This window comes from Eriocheir sinensis, unplaced genomic scaffold (assembly GCF_024679095.1).
Source record: "Eriocheir sinensis breed Jianghai 21 unplaced genomic scaffold, ASM2467909v1 Scaffold1645, whole genome shotgun sequence".
Taxonomy (NCBI): Eukaryota; Metazoa; Arthropoda; class Malacostraca; order Decapoda; family Varunidae; genus Eriocheir; species Eriocheir sinensis.
The window spans coordinates 10335-29824 of record NW_026111012.1 but is presented as its reverse complement, the minus strand read 5'-3'; the positions used below and the strand labels follow the sequence as shown (position 1 = coordinate 29824).

The 19490-nt window shown below is 44.8% G+C and overlaps 1 protein-coding gene across 1 annotated transcript in view; it reads left to right on the top strand.

Moving 5' to 3' along the window:
- The window catches only part of LOC126990438 (nephrin-like), a gene marked incomplete at its 5' end in the record, with an annotated part of 34182 nt that extends 15623 nt beyond the window's left edge, over positions 1-18559 (top strand). Inside the window, 4 exon segments of the mRNA XM_050849047.1 lie at positions 5158-5403; positions 8012-8163; positions 15982-16147; positions 17245-18559. Coding sequence (XP_050705004.1) covers positions 5158-5403; positions 8012-8163; positions 15982-16147; positions 17245-17726 — 1046 coding nt within the window.
- Positions 18560-19490: the final 931 nt, after the last annotated feature.

Below are 19490 nucleotides of genomic sequence, written 5' to 3'. Positions count from 1 at the left end.
AAAAACAGACGGACTCTTTCGCCTTTAACTTCCCTCTCTTGCTTCCCGTGCTATCACCCATCAAGTTTCAGTACCTACCTATTTATCAGTGTTTTTTTTATGGATCCTCACCGTTTAAAGTAACAGAAAGATAAAAATAATGATTGCCAACTGACTCCCTCACCCATGATTTCCTTCTCTGCCTCCCATGATATCTCAACCGCCAAATTTCATTCCCTTCTATTCGTCCCTGTATTTTTCGCGCGTCCTGTGTGTTTGCCGTGGCGCGCAGAGAATAATGTCTGCTTATTGAGGCTTTCTCTGTGTATTTCTCTTTTCCGCTGTGCACGTATTATGAAATCTCAGGTATATCATCCGTTCCAATTTCATTCCCTTAACATTTCTTAGTATCTTCCGCGCAGCCTCGGTTTGTAAAGTAACGCAAAGAGAATAATTATATTTAGATACTATATATTTTACCGTTTTTCTTTCTACTTCCGCTCAGTACAAAGCCTCATTTCCCGTGGTAGCACACTGTCTCTGCGTATATTTCATTCCCCAATCTTTATCAGAATTTTTCACGCATTATCCGTGCTTAAAGTGACGGAAAGAGAATAAAGTTTAACTAGAACCAAAGTGCTATCTCATCTTTGCTCTCCCTCAAAACTTAACCAGCCATGACCATCCATAGGTTACCCAACAACACCGTCCTTCAGCAATATGTTCTCCAATGTTCCAACGATGTATCTTCCAATATATTACCCTTCCTATCACATTATTCCCCTCCTCCTCATGTTCCCCCTTTCATCCTTATTCTCCTCCTCCTCCTGCTACTTTTTCCTTTCCCCCCGTCTTTCTCCGCCTTACTATTTCTACTACTGCCACCACTACCACTACTACTGTTACCTCTGCTGCTACTACTACTACTATTACCACTACTACTACTACCACTACTACTACCGTTACTCTTACTATTACTGCCTATAGGTCCTTCCCTCCTACCATCACTCAGTTCCTTTCTCTTTCTTTCTCTCTTTCCTTCCTCTTTTTCCCATGTGGTCAGGCTTTTCGTCCTCGGGTTGCCTCAGGTCGCATGACAGGGTGAGGGCGGGGGAAGGGGGGAAGCAAACCAAACGTTCCCTGACACTCTTATTCCGCTTGAAATACACCGACGTTTTCCCAGAATATGTCGTTAGCATATTGCACACCGACGAAAGGAAGAATAGAAAGATAGATGCATGACGGCTGAGAAGCTTTGGAGAGGAGGGAAGGAGAGGGAACGGGCGAGAAAGATGAGAAACAGTGAGGAGAGAGGAGGAGATGTGCAAGTTATGAAATGGATGAAGCCAAGTGGAGTTATGTTTTGGTGTTGAATTCTATCCTATTCCGATTTGATTCGCTTAAGATGGAGGGATTGTGAGGTCTGGATCCTGCATTGTTTGTGTGTGTGTGTGTGTGTGTGCGGGGGTGGGGGGGTGGGAGGGAGGTGAAAGTGGTGTCGAACGCTCGAGTGCAGGAAGGAAATTAAGGAAGGAAGAAGAGGAAGAAAAGAGGAAGGAATACGTGAACATCTTTATGGAGAATGTGAAGTTAAAGTGTTACCGGTAATTTCCTTCTGATGAGAGAGAGAGAGAGAGAGAGAGAGAGAGAGAGAGAGAGAGAGAGAGAGAGAGAGAGAGAGAGAGAGAGAGAGAGAGAGAGAGAGAGAGAGAGAGAGAGAGAGAGAGAGAGAGAGAGAGAGAGAGAATAAATCACTTATTTTATGCGACTACCGTGGAAAATAAACATGTCGAAAGTAGATCAAATACGAAACAAAGAAATTCAAGACGCATCACCCTAGAAAACAGAAACGCACACTAAGAGAAAAAAAGCCATTGAGACATAATTGGACTCGACATTGCCACCCATTCAGAAGCAACAACGAACACCATCACCGATCGCATCACGTTAGTTGGTAGGAAAAAAAACCGCATCACTTCACGTATTTGATGGAAAGAGAACGCTGGCAAAAGAAAAACATATAAAGAAAGGAATATAACCGTAACATGCTACAATTATACCCGGAAAGTCTGAATTGGCGTAGCAGTCACAGAAAAAATACAAATAATTTATGTAATGTTATCGTGATGAAGCCTACAGGAATAATATGCTTATTTAACGTAATATTTGGAACACTAAGTAGGACAAAGCCTCGCCGCTCCCATCAGCGCGAGGAGAGCATCAAAGGGATTCATAATTTTCACGGAACCGTAATAAATGGTCCCCCGAAACTAAGCGAGGCTTCAAAGGAACAGGAAATGAGTTCAAAGTTAAAAATTACAAACGGTGGAATTAAGCTCAATTTTGCCGAAACTTTCCTCAGGTGCAAGAAGACCAGATGTTCCGTGAGCTTGAGGTTCGCCCCAATTCCCTTCACTGTTATCTTTATTTCGCCGTTTTTTCGCCCCTTTGCCTTTTACTATTTTTACCATCAAAGAGGATAGTTTCGCCTACATGCACCCACGAACACAAGTCTGGAAGGGTCTTATAATAACAGCCTAATAACGTTGTAGCACATTTGCCATATACAATAATTTTCTACCGTGTATTCGCCGCCAGGTGTTGCTAGGAAAAAGTGTGTAGGTACGTTTTCCCTTTTTAATCCTCTGCAGCGATAATAAGTAATACCCCTTCTTGAACAATAGGGAAGAAAATCAATAACCGAGGAAATTAGTATATAAGAGAGTAGGGAGAGAGAGAGAGAGAGAGAGAGAGAGAGAGAGAGAGAATCAACACACACACACACACACACACACACACACACACACACACACATTTACATACACACAGTTTCCAGCCCTACCCAACGTTCGTGAATATGTAGCTCCGGACTGGCAATTGCAAATCTAGAACGTGATCAGACCAGAGTGAATGACATAACAGAAGACCTACACTATTTCCAAGAAGCTTTTTAAAATACAAACATATTTATCAACGAACAAGCAATACGAGCATAATTAGGTAAAAGTAATAACACGAAAAAAACGCTATCCCGAAGTTAAAGAAAAGCGGTAATACTAGCAGTTCATCACAGCACCTCACCAAAGTAAGGTTAAAATGAAAACTAGCTGTGAACGGTAATAGAAAAGCAGGGGTAGCAGCAGCAACATCAACAGACACGCTGGTAAACAAGTGCAACAACGGTCTGGGAATAGCGGAAACGGCAGCACGGAAAAAAAAAAATGGCAACAGTTTTTCTTTTGATCCGCCAAACCCTGCGTCCTATCTCCCGGTCGAAGCGTTCGCCGAACACTTCTGTCATATCGCCGACTGTCGGGGATGGTACCGTGAGCGTTACTCGTCCCCGGGTTCTTGAAGCAAAGCCCCTCGCGGAAAGAACTCTCCAAGCTGATTTAGATCGGACCAGGGGGGGGGGGAGAGAGAGAGAGAGAGAGAGAGAGAGAGAGAGAGAGAGCATTGGTTGGTAGGGGCAACCGAGTAGGAAAAGAAGATGAAGAAAAACTGATAGAAGGGAAAATGTGGAAAATGCAGAATGGTAGAGAGATGAGAGAGGGTGCCTGGCAAGGAGGAAATGGGAGGCGGAGGAAAGCTGGTGGAAAACGAGAGAACGCAGGAAGGAACTGTCGCTTAAAGACATCTCTAAGCTCTGTTCTTTTTCTCTTTCTTCCCCTTGTTCTCCTCCTCTTCTTCGTGTGTCTCGGAGGGTAATCTCCGCGCCCATCCCGCGGTGATTCAGCGCGCCCGTAGGTCTTACCATTATCCATAACGGAGTGCTGCCGCCCCTGCCGCTTTCACGTAAAGGGTTTGTCCCTCGTCCGAGCCCGAATGAAGGCCTTTGGGGCCGTCGAACTCCATCGCTATGACATTTTTTTCTTGTATTCTCGTGGCCTTTTTTCATCCCTTTTAGTATAAAGTGGTTATGGGAAGTTTTATTTAATTTCTAGTCCCCCTCCTCGGTTGCTCTCCAATTCAGGCCGCGCGTTGTCGAGGGACGAGTGATATTAAATTTCAACTTTGTGGGGGAAAATTTGGTCTCTTGTAACCTCTCTTTGCTGCGTCTCCTACCATACATCCTTCTTCGGGCGCCTAATATTAAAGTTTTCCTGCTGCTACGACGCCAACTTGCCCCATCCACCCTCATCGCGTTGTATTTAAGTCGGGTCGTGTTCTGCAAATCAGCTGAGAATGAACATTAGGTCGGGTGGGAGGACGGGCGGGCAAGCTGCGACGTGAGGGACGCGACGCCATCCCGGGGTGTTGGGCCTCATGTTGCTGTAGCTGCGTTGCTGTTGACCTACCGGGGAGGAGGAGGGGAAGGGAGGAACATGGGTAATAGGGAAGAGGAATAAGGATGGAAAGGGAATTTTTGGGAGCAAAGGAAAGAAGGAAGGGGAGTAGGAATGGGAAGGGAAGATAGATACGAATGGGAATAGGCGTCGAAATGGGAAGGAGTGGAGATAAATAGGAGTAAGGAGGAGAGGGAAGAAGAGTAGGTAGGGGAAGAGAATAGGAAGGAGAACAGCAGGATGAAAGGGAGTAGGAAAAGAGAGGGAAGAGGCAGGGAAATTTCAGTAGCAAGGGGAGAAAGGACGGGGATTTGAAATGGGAAGGAGCAAGTGAGGGGAATAGCAGGAGTAAGGGGATGGAGGGTTGGAAATAAGGATAGTAAGGAGGAGGAGCGTGGTGCTGGGTAGAAATGCCGCAGGATTCAGGAAAATGACAATGGTTTGGCGTGAACAGTGATCCTGATGAAAGGGTTATGTGCTAGAATTGGATATAAAAAGCCTCATTGTCACATAAAAAAAGGTTTTGAAACAAATGAAAACAGAAATGGACGGGTATTATTCCACGATATTAAAGTTGTCATGCGCGTGTACATGCGGCGACATTATTGCTTAACTGGTATGAACCGAGCTTTCAAATGCACCATATCGGCCTGGATAGATTAACGGCTTTGTTTTTATTCTTTTTTTTTTCGTATATACGTAACATACAGCCAAAAAAGTAGTGCCCATAAATAAAGGGATGCTGAAGGGAGGGTGGAGGAAAAGCTGGCCCCTGTGTATACTGTAAATGTAAAGCATCTGAGAGTCACCCACATCGCACGCCACCCCACCAAGTGCAAGGTCTGTGCATGCTCCAGTGTGACCCTCGCTTTCTCTCCTTCTACCCACGCAGGCGAGGCCCCACCCACGCCCGTGCCCTCCTCCAATGTGGGCAAGGAGGCCTCCAAACTCCCTGGCCTCTGGGTGGTCATCATAGTGCTCGTTGCCACTGCCTTGCTTGCTCTCAACGTCTCTGCCATTGTCTGTATAGTTAGACGGCGACGCAACAAGAGAGCGTCGCCACCCACCAAAAAGACGCCGCCGCCCTCCATATCTGCCTCCACCATGCCCAAGGCTCTCCCCATCTCCTCGACGCAGGGTAAGTCTTCTGTTTTAGCTCCCCCAGGCCTAATTCCCCTCTACAGGATCCCATTTTCTTCCGCCTCCTGCAGGCCAGCCCCTCCTAGGTGACCGCGAGCTGCTTCTGAACCAGGTGCTGGGCGGGCGCGGGGACCTGCCCAAGCTGATCATCATCGTGGTTGCCATCGTCGGCTCCATGATCGTCATCATCAACATTGCTCTCGTTATCTGCCTCATACACAGAAAACGATGGAAGAGAAGAGAAGATGGTAGGATCCCCCCTCCCTGTATGACACCACCACTCCATCTTATTCTTCGTTTATTTCTACTGCCTTCTCATTTTTCTCAGATTTTCCTAACACTGGTGCCTCATGATGCTTCTCCTCCTCCTCCTCCTCCTCCTCCTCCTCCAACCCTTCTTCCTCCTCCTTGCCGTAACGATACAAATTCTTCATCTGACCTCTCTTCTACCGCTTCGTCATTTTCCTCCCTCTCCCTACTGATCGTGCTGCTGTTTCTCCTCCTCCTCCTCTCTTACTCCTACGCCTCCTCCTTCTGCCCGTCACGATATCCATTTTTTTCACTCATTCCATACCGGTTTCTCTTTCTCCTTATCCTACTGCTGCTGTTGCTCTTCTTTCTCTTCCTCCTCCTTATCTTGCCCTCTGACCTTCAACCTTCAAATTAGTTCCCGCGTGACCGATTCCTCTCCCGCCTCTCGCTCAGGCGTTCATAAATTTCTTTCCGCCTAATCCACGGCTTCGGCAGACCACTTCATGCACAGATTCTGAACTTCTTTAAGACACACACGGATGCACGCGCGGTATTTTTAACCCCGATACACCTTTTCTTTTTTCAGTTTTTGCTTCCTCCTCTTGCTTAACGATCTCTTATCTCAGCTTTATTTTCGTGGGGGGAATTACAAGTGTCTCTTAATTTAGGCTTCAATCTTCATATACACATTAACGACCACCTAGCGTGCAGCCTATTTTTCTTCACCCTCCCCCGTTAAATCCTCTCGCTCTCCCGTCCTCCACCTCCTCCTCCTCCTCCTCCTCCTCCTCTTTTCATCCGATGCATCACCTTCATCACGATCTATGTTCACAATGTTCTTTTATCGTTTTCGTTCCTCATTCTTCACCGCACTCCTCCTCCTCCTCCTCCTCCTCTTCCTCCTCTTCCTACTCTTTTTCCTCCTCCCTCTCCTCCTCCTCCTCCTCCTCCGTTCTGTACCTCCTCACTTCTCCCCCATTATGATTTTTTCCCTTCTAGCTTCGATCTTATTTTTATTTCTCCATATCCTCATTATCTTCCCTCCATTTTTTATTCCTCCTCCTCCCCCTCCTCCTCCTCCTCCAGACGTTTTTTTTTCTTTTTGGCATGGAGGGAGAGTTCCATCGAGTTTTCTCCTCCTCCATCCCTACACGTGTGGGTGAAATATTCAGCACTCTCAGATCGACATTAGTAAGAAGGTAGAGGGTGTCGCTATAGGATTAGTGGTTTCTTTCAATATATTCTTCTTTTTCATTTTCCTCGTCCTCCTCTTCCCCTTCTTTTCTTCTTCCTCGTCGTCCTCCTCTTCCTCCTCTTCTTCTTCTCCTCCCTCCTCCTCCTCCTCCTCTTCCTCCTCTTCTTCTTCTCCTCCTCCTCCTCCTCCTCCTCCTCCTCCATCATCGGAGCGTCCTAACAATATGAAGAGTCCGGCCACCAAATTGAGCTTCGGCCTTTTTCTCTTTTTTTCTGATATTCCTTAACAACCTAAGTCCTCATTTTTAGTCTCCTAAATTTCTGAGTCTCCTGCAGCCCCCCACGCAGATCCTTTCCTCCGCATAATTCAAAAGAGAAATTCTGGCACAGTGTAAATCAGGGGAATATCCTCCAGTACACCCTTGGCAGCACTGCAGGGCACCTTTAATAGCGGTTCAGGTTATTCAGATACTTTGTAAGATGTGTGGCTCGCCAGCGCCGCGGCCCCTCACCCATGTCTTATGCTGTTGGTGCCGCTGATGCTGGTGTGGCTTTCTGCATCCAGTGACAAAAGTGTAGTGTCTCATTGCTAAAAAAAAAAACTATATATCTTGCTTAGTGTGAGGAGAGTATACATGAGAGCAACTTTAGGTGATCGTAATTTAGGTTCTAATCGTGTACATATAATCTTACTCATGTGCTGATAGTCGCCTGAGTAACACCAGTGTCTTGTGTGATAGATTTTTACACCGTGCTTAATTTGATGAAATTATAAAAACCTCACGTCCTATTTTTGTACCTAATCTTCATCCAATATTGGGAATAGTCTACGTAGCGCCATTGTCAAAAGTATAATGTCTTAACACAACAGATTTATGCACCTTGCCCAGTTCGAAAAGTAAGTTAACTTAAGTCTCTGTTGTGTTCATGGAATCTATTGGAGTTGTTGACTCACTTGAGTAACGATGCTGTCAACATGCGCAATATCCCTATGCAATCGATTTCCGTACCTCACCGAGTAGGAGGAGAACAGGAGAGCAACTCCAGATTAGTTTGGTTTAGGGTTTAGGCTCTAGTTGTGTATGTGTATAGTGTCTTAATCCAGCGCTGAGAGTCGCCCTGAATAATGCCTTGCTCTTCTTCCTCTCCCCTCGCCACAGAAGGCAGCGACCAGGCCAGCAGCAAGAGCACCACCAACACCATGTACGCACCGTCCTCCTACAACGACACGGTGGTGGGCGAGACGCTGTCTTCCATCTCCGAGAAGAGTCGTGAGTCGTACACGCAGGAGGACTCCGTGGTGGACTACGAGGTGAGTACTGCCACTGCGCGACTCGGGAAGGGAAAGGCGGGAGGAAGAGTGGGAGAAATAAGGAAAGAGTAGTAGGTAGGCTCAGATAGGAATATATGAGGAAGAACCTATGAAGAGAAGAGTATTGACGATTTTTTTGGAAAGGGGGAGAAAGGAAAGAAAAGACAGTAATGGGTGCTCAGAGCGAAGGGAAGAAGAAATTAGTCGGATAGATGTTAGATGAAAATAATTTCTTGTAAAAGGCTCCAGTGCTCCATCCGGGGCTTGCCTCCCTTCAAATACGGAGTTTTGACGCGCTTCGAATCTGGATCAGACTCGGGACAAGAAAAGTGAACAGTTATTGCCTGTCGGGTTGGTAATCTGACTAAGAGCTTGTCAGTCTTTGCAGCAAAAGAACACTGTCCTAATCAACGTAAGGGCCGCTGCCATTCCCTCTGAAAATAACGTTTCTCTTTCTTTCTGTATGTTTTCTACTTTTTTATGCGATGGAGAGTGAGGCCTAATGAGGCTGCTGAAAGAAAGGGGAGAGGGAGGCATGGAGGGGGAAGCGGACGAAGGTGTATTATTCCCATTGTCCTTTGTTCCTCTTGAATGAGTTTAGGTCATTCCGGCAACTCCCAGCGCCGTCGCGTAGACATTCGCCTGCGCCTTCATGAAATGTCTTTGTCTCCGATGTTTATTATTTCGTGTCTCCGTCGTATTTTGCATTCTTTGTTTTCATTAATTTTCCTGTTGTTCCCTTCCCTTGGCACACGTTCGCCGGACAAAGATAAATAAGTAATCCGTCCCGTAACTTTTGTGTGTCCGTGTTTTTGTTTTCGTGTTTGGTTTATCCGGCGCGTTGTGGCGGCTCGCCGGTGCGGACCATGGCCCACATTGCAAATATTTCGTGGTGGCGGGAATCTCTGTGTTATCAATTTTGCGTCACCGCCGATATTCAAACTGTCCATGTCTGGTAAATTCTAACTTTTTGGTGCGTTTCGTGCATTTAGAGGCGAGCCGCCATAATACATATATACATATCACTTTGGCCTCCAAATATTGGGAACATTTTTTTAACAAGCATAAATGGCGCCACTATAAAAATTGCCTGCGCCATGACGGGCTTGGGCCAATCACCAGGCCCCTGAAGAAAGCCTACCGGCGCTACAGGCGAAGACGTAAAAAAAAATATATATTTTGTAGCTGGGAATAACTTTTCAGTCTTTTCTTCGTTTTGTGCTGTTTCTACTGCGGCCTCGGCCCAACACCAATACTGGCAAGGGCAATTCAAAAGTGGAACAGTGTTTCTTGATAATTAGTTTTGTAATCAGCTTGATATTAATTTATTTCCGCGCTGCTAAGTAAATCTCATTAAAATAAAAGCTCCACGCGGCGGGGTGACAGCCACCGCGTCCGCCCCGCCACGCCAGGCCCCCTGCCCGGGCGGCGAGGCCCCAGCAACAACTCTCTGGCGCCACTTGCACGACACTGACCAATAATTTGTTTTATTTGACACAAGACACGTACAGCTGCGTCCGCTTCGTGTACAGACCGGAGTGGCGCGCAGTGAAAATCCCGCCCGTTTGGATCTGGGAGCAATTTAACTTGCATCGTACTTCATTTTTACCTCGGCAATTTATTCGTGTTAGTAGAGTGGGCCAACGAGGCTTAACAAATAAAGATTTTTGTTGGATTACGTCAGCTACGGAGGCTGTATGCATACTTCATCCACTGTAATGTACGTGTGTGTGTGTGTGTGTGTGTGTGTGTGTGTACACACACACACACACACACACTAAATACATCTTTCCTAATTATAATATTTTAGTAATTGATATGCTGGTATCATGGTTATTATTATTATTATTATTATTATTATTATTATTATTATTATTATTATTATTATTATTATTATTATTATTATTATTATTATTATTATTATTATTATTATTATTATTATTATTATTATTATTATTATTATTTTATTTTTATTATTATTATTACCATTATTACTATTATTATTTTTATTGTTATTATTATTGATATCATTATCATATTCGTTTCTATTGTTTACTAAAACATCCATTTGCCGTTGCTTTCCGAGATGAAGAATTACAATTTTAGTGTTTAAGCGGAACTTGCATTATGCGTCATTTATGCTAATGTTTCCTTTTATATACCTACACATAAGGTTGCTCGTACATCACTCTAGGGCTGTTTTTTATGAACGTTTACCGCGCCAAGCATCGCTCATCAGCACCATGAGGCCGAGCGTAACGGCAGTACCCATTGGCGTAGCCCCTCAACGGGTATTCCAATTTTAATTTTAAATGGTTAATGTCAGCGTTCACAAAAGAGGAGGCAGAGGGTTATATCCGACAATTTTGTTTATGAAATGGTTTATGATTATAACAGAAAATTGCGTTCGTATGTAGAGGCGTAATTTAGGACACATAGAAAATAGTGCTTCCACGAGCGTAGGCGGGCAGAGTAAGGGGAGGAAGCGGAGAGTGGATGGGAGCAGGGTGGAATTATGGAAAGGAGGAAGAGAACGTAGGCAACGAAGGAATGGAAAAGGAACACACACACACACACACACACACACACACACACACACACACACACACACACAGAGAGAGAGAGAAAGAGAGAGAGAGAGAAGCGTTCCATCCCCTTAATACCTCCATGGTTCCATCGCTCTGCGAACTTGAGACCAATAGGGCGATCGGCTGACGACTCGCTCTGGTTCCCTCTATCCACCCGCCTCGTTTTCTCCGTAACTCGAATGGAGGAGCGCCCCGTAGACAGCTGGAACCTCGCCTCTAAAACGCCTGTCAGGACGGAAGAAAACACTGAGGGGGAAAACACCGCCATTAGGTCGACGTGGGTCCCGAGCTTATGGTGCTATTGTCGGAATTTAAGGCCGGCCACTCGTTATATCGGAGACGCAAGAGCCGCGCCGATAGAGAACCCCGACGCTTTTGTACTTGACTATCAATTTGGCCGTCATCCCTTACGCCCGTCACCCGCGGAGCCAAGCGGGTGTTCAGCTTGGTGCAAGGCGTCACATATATGATAAGCCGGGGCATGTGAAGGTCAGAACTGTCGTAGATGTGTATTATTGAGTATTAGAGCGCTACTTCCTCCGTCCACCTCTTCTCTGTCGGTATGTGCACTGCATTATATTGTATATTTATTTGCTAGCTCCCCCTTCTTCGTCGTCAAGGTAACACTAAGCAGCCACAGCCTTCTCGTCTCCCCATATAGGCGCATCGATTGAATTTGTCTCCCATCATTTATCAGCATATCAAAGTGAGGGGGAGCGACGGGGCAAAGGACGGGCTGGTGAAGGCAGAGAGCAAGGCGGAATGGCGCGGGTGTATAAACAGTCATGGGCGATTAGCCTTAAAGGATAAAACAACGGGAAAAAAAACAATCGGGAGGCAGTACTGCTTTGTTTCCAGCCATGGCGAGCCCAATGGTCCAGAGAGAGAGAGAGAGAGAGAGAGAGAGAGAGAGAGAGAGAGAGAGAGAGAGAGAGTTCTTTCCATATTTCCATTAATCTATGTAAAACTTTTTCATGTCTAGGAAAGGTTTAAGTTGTGTTTGAAAGAACAACTTGTTTTAGGAACGTTAATTTAATATTAGACATAATACAAATAAAAAAAATAAATAAATACCACAAAGTGACGCCGAAAAAGCACATGACAAAGCAGCATCAGAAAGCACCCCTGCCATAACAAACATCTACATGAAAAAAAAACATTAATACTAATAATAATAATAATAATAATAATAATAATAATAATAATAATAATAATAATAATAATAATAATAATAATAATGAGAAGAAGAAAAAAAAAAGAACAAGATCAATTAAAATCATAATGACAATAATTGCAATATGAACGCAATAATTTATAACAGCAGAACTAGAAAGCATGCCAGCAAAATACACTACAATAGCTTCCTGATACGGAAATTGGAATAAAAGCAAGTTGGAGTTTTAAACCAAAGAGATCCGGGGAAGCAAAGAAAGCCACGTTTTCAAATATTAGAATCTGGCGGCTCGGACATAAACTCTTCGTGACTGTCGGAGCATCAAATATCCACACCAAGCGGACGCTGATATTGGATTAAACTCATGAAAGAAAATACTTTACGGTGGTGTAAGTCTCCCCGCCACGGACAGCGCCCTACCAATAACTGTAAGATATTCCCGGCGCTGTACACACACACACACACACACACACACTCACTCTCTTTTCATATCGGAGCTAATGGTAATACTTGGCATTTAATCTTTTTTTTTTAACGTGATATAAGCTTCATGTTTTCTTTTTTCAGTTTGTTTTTATTCTCATTGAAGGTTGATGTGCTGCTTTTCATTTTATTTCATAAGATAATTCAATGCCGTAGAATAACTTCGTATTTTCTCCATTAATTTTCGTATGGTTACATTTTCAGAGGCTGCGTTTCCTTTCGTGTGGTTTTCGTTTCTTTTCTAGTGGAAGTAAATCCGTGTGTGTCGAATAGTTTCGGAAAGGTTTCAAGTTACTGTCGACCTCAAAACTAACTTTCTTTCTCACTTTCGGCTCTTCCACACGTCCCTGTTTCTTTTGTATAATAAAAGGTGTTTTCTTTCTATCTCCAGCTGGACTAAGTAAAGAAGGAACCTTATTTTAAGATTATACACATATATTTTTTTTTGTATTTCACCAACTTGTTTATATAGTTGACCATATTTAATTGATCCTTAGGGTAGTTGTCACAGCTCCTGAGGGCTGTTGCAAGGCCTTGGCTCTGAGTCGTGGCCACAGCCTTCCATTGTGCTGTGTTCTGGACTGTTTTCCTTCCCCAGGGCCCCGCCACCTCGGCCTGTCACCACTTCACTCCCTGTACTCCCTGTCAGTGTCAGGTTCACTTTGTCCCCAACCATGTCTTCCTCTATGACCGCTGTGGCCCTCGCTGTGGCCTTCCCTGTGGCTGTGTAAGTGTCGCCGTGAACCTCCCCTCCTTCCCTCCCGTATGTCCTCATTGCGGCTGCTGTGTTGGCGATGCTCCCGTGTGACCTAGTCCAACCTCATTCATTGGCCGCCGGCTCGAGGCTGTTCCTGTGGATTGGCAGGGCGAGGTGATAAATGGTTTTGGGTTTGTGTGCGTATCGGCTGATGTCCTGGCGAGATTGGGGGAGTCCTGACGTGATGTGTGTGTGTTTGTGTGTGTCTGCGTGCCTCTCTGTTGGGGCGTCTGCAGTGGGGGAGGATAGTGCTACGGATAGATAACGTAATTATAGACGAATCCCGGAAATACAAACGGGAGGAGAGAGATAAATTTAAGCCAGTGAGAAGAAGCGTAATTTTATCCTTACTTGTCCCCCTTAGCTCGTTGAGGTTGTCAAGATGGAGGGAGATAAGAAGTGATAGATGAGGAACAGCACGCGAGAGAGAGAGAGAGAGAGAGAGAGAGAGAGAGAGAGAGAGAGAGAGAGAGAGAGAGAGAGAGAGAGAGAGTAAACATAACCGATATATCATGGAATACGCGGATAGCGGAAGTCTGCGGAAAGAAGACCGTCTAGATTTATGGACTTACAGTAGCCAGAGATTTTGTTTGCTCTCCGCCAAAATTACATCGGAGTAAATATGGGATCAGATGGATTTCGTGAGTCCAGACAAAAAAAAAAAAAAAGAAGTGGACGGCTGAAGATTATCGGAAGGACCCACACTTGATATTTCTAACAGTATTTTGAATCAGAAACACATTTAGCCATATCTGTTTTGTGATCCGAAGAGAAATGGTGAGATAAGTGGGCAAGTAGACGGATACGTGTGTGTGTGTGCGTGTGTGTGTGTGCGTGTGTGTGTGTGGGAGGGGGGGAGTTGAAGGTGTGTGTTCACTTGAGTTAGTGTGTGTGTGTGTGTGTGTGAGAGAGAGAGAGAGAGAGAGAGAGAGAGAGAGAGAGAGAGAGAGAGAGAAATGTTTGGTAAGAGTTGATATAGAAGGGAATCTGCCATCCCAGCTAATGAAGGAGGTTTTACTGGTCACGCAGTCTGCTCACTAACTTACTAATGAACCTTCGTGTCATGCTTCTTTCCTCCATCCCCTCACTTCCTGACTTTTGCGGCCCGCACGCCGGAGCACCACGCAGTTCAGACAGAAGACTCAGAAGCGACCACTGAACTCCTCCGAAAGATTGAAATGACACGCTTTTCTTATCTTTGTTTTCACTACTCTTTTTGTCTCTATACACCCCATGATGTCAACTCCTTTAATACTCACGACTGTCCTCTTTTCACTTATCTTTACTCCCCCCTACTACCCTCCCCCCCCATCTGTATTGCTGGAATGACTTCGTGTCGAACCATCGACTACTTCATGAAACTGAATCGAGGCCTGTTACCAGTCCGTGAGCGTCAACTCCGGTCATACGGGCACGCGGCACGCTTCCCGAACGTCGATTCTGCTCATAGGCTTGAAATGGATAGGGTTACTACGCCGGGGCTTGCTCAGGAGGACCGTCGGGGGTGGAGGCGGCGAGTGAGTGAAGCGACGCATTCCCTGGCGTATACTCCCTGTTAGTTTGTTTACTACCCAACGTTGCCAAATAATCGTACTCAGCCTCTAATATTTACCCATTTCCGACCCAGAAACTGTCTCCTGGGCCGCAATAACGGGATTAATTTGTTGTTATCGTTAAAATAGTTAATTGCTAATGTTTCTTGGCGATAGTTATGCGTCAGAAACCGGTCAACACTATGCTCTGAGTACGATAATCTGGCAACGGTGTTACTACCCCTCAGCTTAGTCATCCCATCAGTCTCCTTTGCTACCTCGGTTCAGTCATTCCACCTTTTAGGCCTCTTCAGTACCTTTGTGTCAGCTCAGTCCTTTCACTTTTCAGTCTCATTCAGTACTTCCTCTCAATCCAATCACTCCACCTTCACCTGTGCTGTTGATCGTTATCCGGGTCTCGTTAGCGTCTGTGAGTCTCGGGTTATTACGACAAGTCATTCATTCTTCCTTTGACTCAGAGTGACTCCCTTTTCCAGCCCGTTCCCTCGCCTAATAGTGTGTTGTGGCGTGTTTGTGTTGTTTCGTGTGTTGTGTTGTTTCGTGTGTTGTTTCTTATGATTTGTTTATTTTTGAAGTTATTATATATTCAGTTGTATTTTGTTTCGTATATATTTTTTTATTAATTAATTTTGTTCCTGTTATTCATGCTGCATCGGTGTTGATTAACATCCATTAACCTGCATTCGCTCGTGTTTTTGTTTTTATATATATTTTTAGGTATGTGTTGGTTAAGTCTTTTTGTTTATATTCAATTTTTCATATATACATTGATGCTTTATTTTCCCCCATTATTAGAACAACTTTTACTTTTTTGAAGTAGGATTTTCGATATTTTCATCCTCTGACATTTCCACTCTACACCTACCACTTTAGATCATACTTATAAGAGTACCACTTTCCTACGTTTTCCATTCGAAACTTCTCAACTTTTCAAAATTGTACCAACTTCATCTTAAAGCCCGTACCATCATTCCGTCTTGCAACCTGTACCACCACATTTTTTTTTCCAAGCTTTACCACTCGTGCAACTTTACTATTACTCCTGAAAGGTATACCATTCTCGAAGCTGTTGTGCCTGCACTCCCTCAAAACGTGTATCACTACACCATCACTTCTTTAAAACTTATACTGTCCTCCTTCCTAAAACCGGTACCACCCCTAAAACAGCAATCACCATTCTCAAAACCACTCCCACCACCACTACAACCACTGCCATCACCACCACCCTTAACCACTCTCTTCCTTCCCCTTCCCTTCCCCCAGGAGCAGACCCACAAACACGCGGCGTCCACCTACCTCATAGACCAGATCGAGCCACCGCCAGAATACGCCTCCCAAACCCCCTCCCAGCCCTCCAGCGCCGCCTACGATCCGCAGGAGGATGACTACGCGGAGGTGTTGCGACGGAACGCTTACAACCACCAGTTAGGTAAGTCGAGAGAATTTGTAGGAGAGCTGATGCTTCTTAAAGTGGAAGAGTCATTAACTGAGATCGAAAGTAAATTTTAGGTTATGTTTACTTTTGGTAACTAAAGAGGTAAGGATTTACTGATTGTTTATTTATCCCAGAAGAATTTTTTTTTTCGGAGGGGGGAGGGGGCGATATTTCAGTGGTTCTTAGATTATTTTATTTCCGATTATTTAGTTCATAATGTTTAATAATAAAGCTGATCAGTTATTCATTTTTTTTATGTTCTGTGCCTCTTTTTTGTTGTTTTACCTTTTCTTCTGCTTTATTTCGAAACCTATTTATCTTGCAATTTTTTTGTGTGTTTTCTATCGTATTTACTTCACTACATTGTTGCTGCACCTGTATTTTTTTTTCTATCCGCCATTGTTATTCAAAAAGAGTCACTTCCTCCAGCCTTCTATTTCTCACCTCTCCTCTCTTCTCCTCTCCTCTCTTCTCTTCTCTCTCCTTCTTTTTTGCTTCGATATTTCCCACGTATCAGTTTCCCCCACGCTTCCCTTTCTCTGCATTCCTTGTTCGTTCCTTTCAACTCTGTGTTTTTCTTCCTCAAGCTATGAAGTTTCTCTCTCTCTCTCTCTCTCTCTCTCTCTCTCTCTCTCTCTCTCTCTCTCTCTCTCTCTCTCTCTCTCTCTCTCTCTCTCTCTCTCTCTCTCTCTCTCTCTCTCTCTCTCTCTCTCTCTCTCTCTCTCTCTTTTTTCTGACACTTTTACTCTTAGGAGCGTTGTCAATTAGATATTCGTAATGTAGCTATTTTTATATTGATTCTTCCATTGGCATTGAAATATTTCATGTATATGTGCATGGGTGTGCATTTCGTGTGTGTGTGTGTGTGTGTGTGTGTGTGTCCTCTGTGATCTTACAACCAGAACACATTTCAGAGCACCCTGTCCTCCCTATCCTGGTCTACCACTCGAGCTACACCTGATCCTTGGTGCGCGCCAGCGTCAAGGATGTCCTCTTCCTTACTCACGAGCCTTTCTTTCCTCTCTCTAGCTTAACGAGTGATCGCTCCTCAAGTGAAATGTTCCACGGTGTGTTTTTTGTGTGCCTTACAGGAAAAGTGACACCCAGGCCGCCCTCCCGCGCCACTCATTACAGCACCTCACCTGAAACCCGGGGGTACCTCAGCTTCTCCTACACGCCTTCCCCTACAGGTGTGCCCAACGGTGCAGCCCAGTACCACGCCGGGGGCCCCTCCGTCACCCTGGGGCTGCACGACCACGGCCACGGCTATCCGGCGGACATGGGAAGTATAAGCGTGGAAGGGATAGAGCACTCCCACGCCCTTCAGTCTTTAGGGTTAGACTCTGACCCTCCCCCCTCGCTTGGCCTGGAGCAGCACTCTATTCCCTCGGAGCACCCGAGCCTCACTCTAGATCCGCACTCCATCACAATAGACCATCCCGTCATCGCTGTCACGGACTTCTCGAACAGAAATGGTGACCTCAGAGTGCAGCCGACGAGCCTCTCCACCTTCAACCCCAACCCTTCCCCCTCCACATACAGTGAGTCGGATCTCGAGGGTCACCTGGTATGACTGTAAGCATACCCGTGACTCGCGGGATGGGCAGCGACTTTGTGAAACTTACGCTTCTCAGAAAGGAGGGTCTTGCCTTACCCGTTGGGCGGAGGCGGATCGAGGACACACACACACAAATCCATAAAAAAAAAATCCATAAAAGTCATGCATCAGACGGCTGGGCTACCGCTTCCTGGCGAAGCTGAGCTCGGCCGCGTTTGTTGGAGAGAAATCAGTCATTCGCTACATCAGGGAGAGTATATACGACTGTTTGCTGACTTGCTTGAATAACCAAAGATTACCCCAGACATATATAATATTACTTTAAAAATGCATTTAAAAAAATATTGTATAGTAATATGGGAAATAAGGAAATTAACGGCTTTAACTTGCATTGTGGCATAATTTATACGTAGTATGATGTGTCACGGTATTTATATGCGACGCGCATTGAGAACCAAGGAAATGATTAGGACAGGCGCAATGACCTACTCAGGCGCACACAGCTCCTAACACTTCCCACGGTGCAGAGGCTTCATCGGTGTTGTAGGTGTCAAGATGTCCCACGTCCACCTTAGGCTGCAGAACAACACGGAATGTGACCAGCGTCCAACATGCACAGGAAGCACGGACGGCAGGGGCGGAGTGGGCGGCCGCGGTAGCAGGGTGTCTGGCCCCCTCCCGCCAGCCGCCCGGCCCCGCCACACCACAACACTGCCCACAGGACAGTCGGCACAAGTAGTTTTGGAGTTTGTTCAGCTGCACGCCACGCACATGTCAAGGAAGAAATCTAAAGTTAGTAGGCCTCACATGGAAGGATCAGTGATTATATATATATATATATATATATATATATATATATATATATATATATATATATATATATATATATATATATATATATATATATATATATATATATATATATATATATATATATATATATATATATATATATATATATATATATATATATATATATATATATATATATATATATATATATATATATATATATATATATATATATCATCTGAAGCAAAAGTAAAACTCCAGGTATATCCTTTTTCTCAAGGTGAGCTTTTCCAGGGTATTAAATCTTAAGGCTCCTCCCGCGGCGACCCACCTGTGTGCCGCAGGAGAGTGGCGCTGTCTAGTTTGTTGTAATTGGAAGAAATCCTTCGACTTACCTGACGACATCAGTGCCGAAGCTGCAAGATACATCCAGGTGCTCTGGGACTGGATTAGGGAGTGGGGTGCAAGAAAGGAAAACAGAGGAACGTGAGTGAAAACGAAGGTAGTAATAAACAAGAGACAGCAAAAGAAAATTTTGAGAGCAGAATGGAACGTCAAGCCATAAACATTGTGTGTGACACTTCCAAACACAGATGTGGGCTGAGTTGTACGCTTAAGACTTGGTAGGCTGTCACTTGTTATTTCCATGTCATTCATACTCACCCTTTTAAACTGTCATTTATTTCTATTAGACCACAACATTCTCCTTCCTTCCTCTTCTTCATGCCATTCCCCTTTATTTTTTTCTCCACAGTCCTGCTCTCCTTCCTTTATGTCCCGGTTTTTCTCCATATATTCCCTAAGGCCGTCCCCTCCCTAAGGCTCTAAACAAGTCCTGCCAACACTTAAACCTGCACAATGCAAACCGATGACAGACTTACCAGCCTACCAGCCTTAGCGTCGTCGTCGAAGGTCATGCATCGTTTTTGATGTAATAAACTTTGATTAGTGGTTGACCATTTTGGTTTGTGTGCGTGCAGTGTGTGC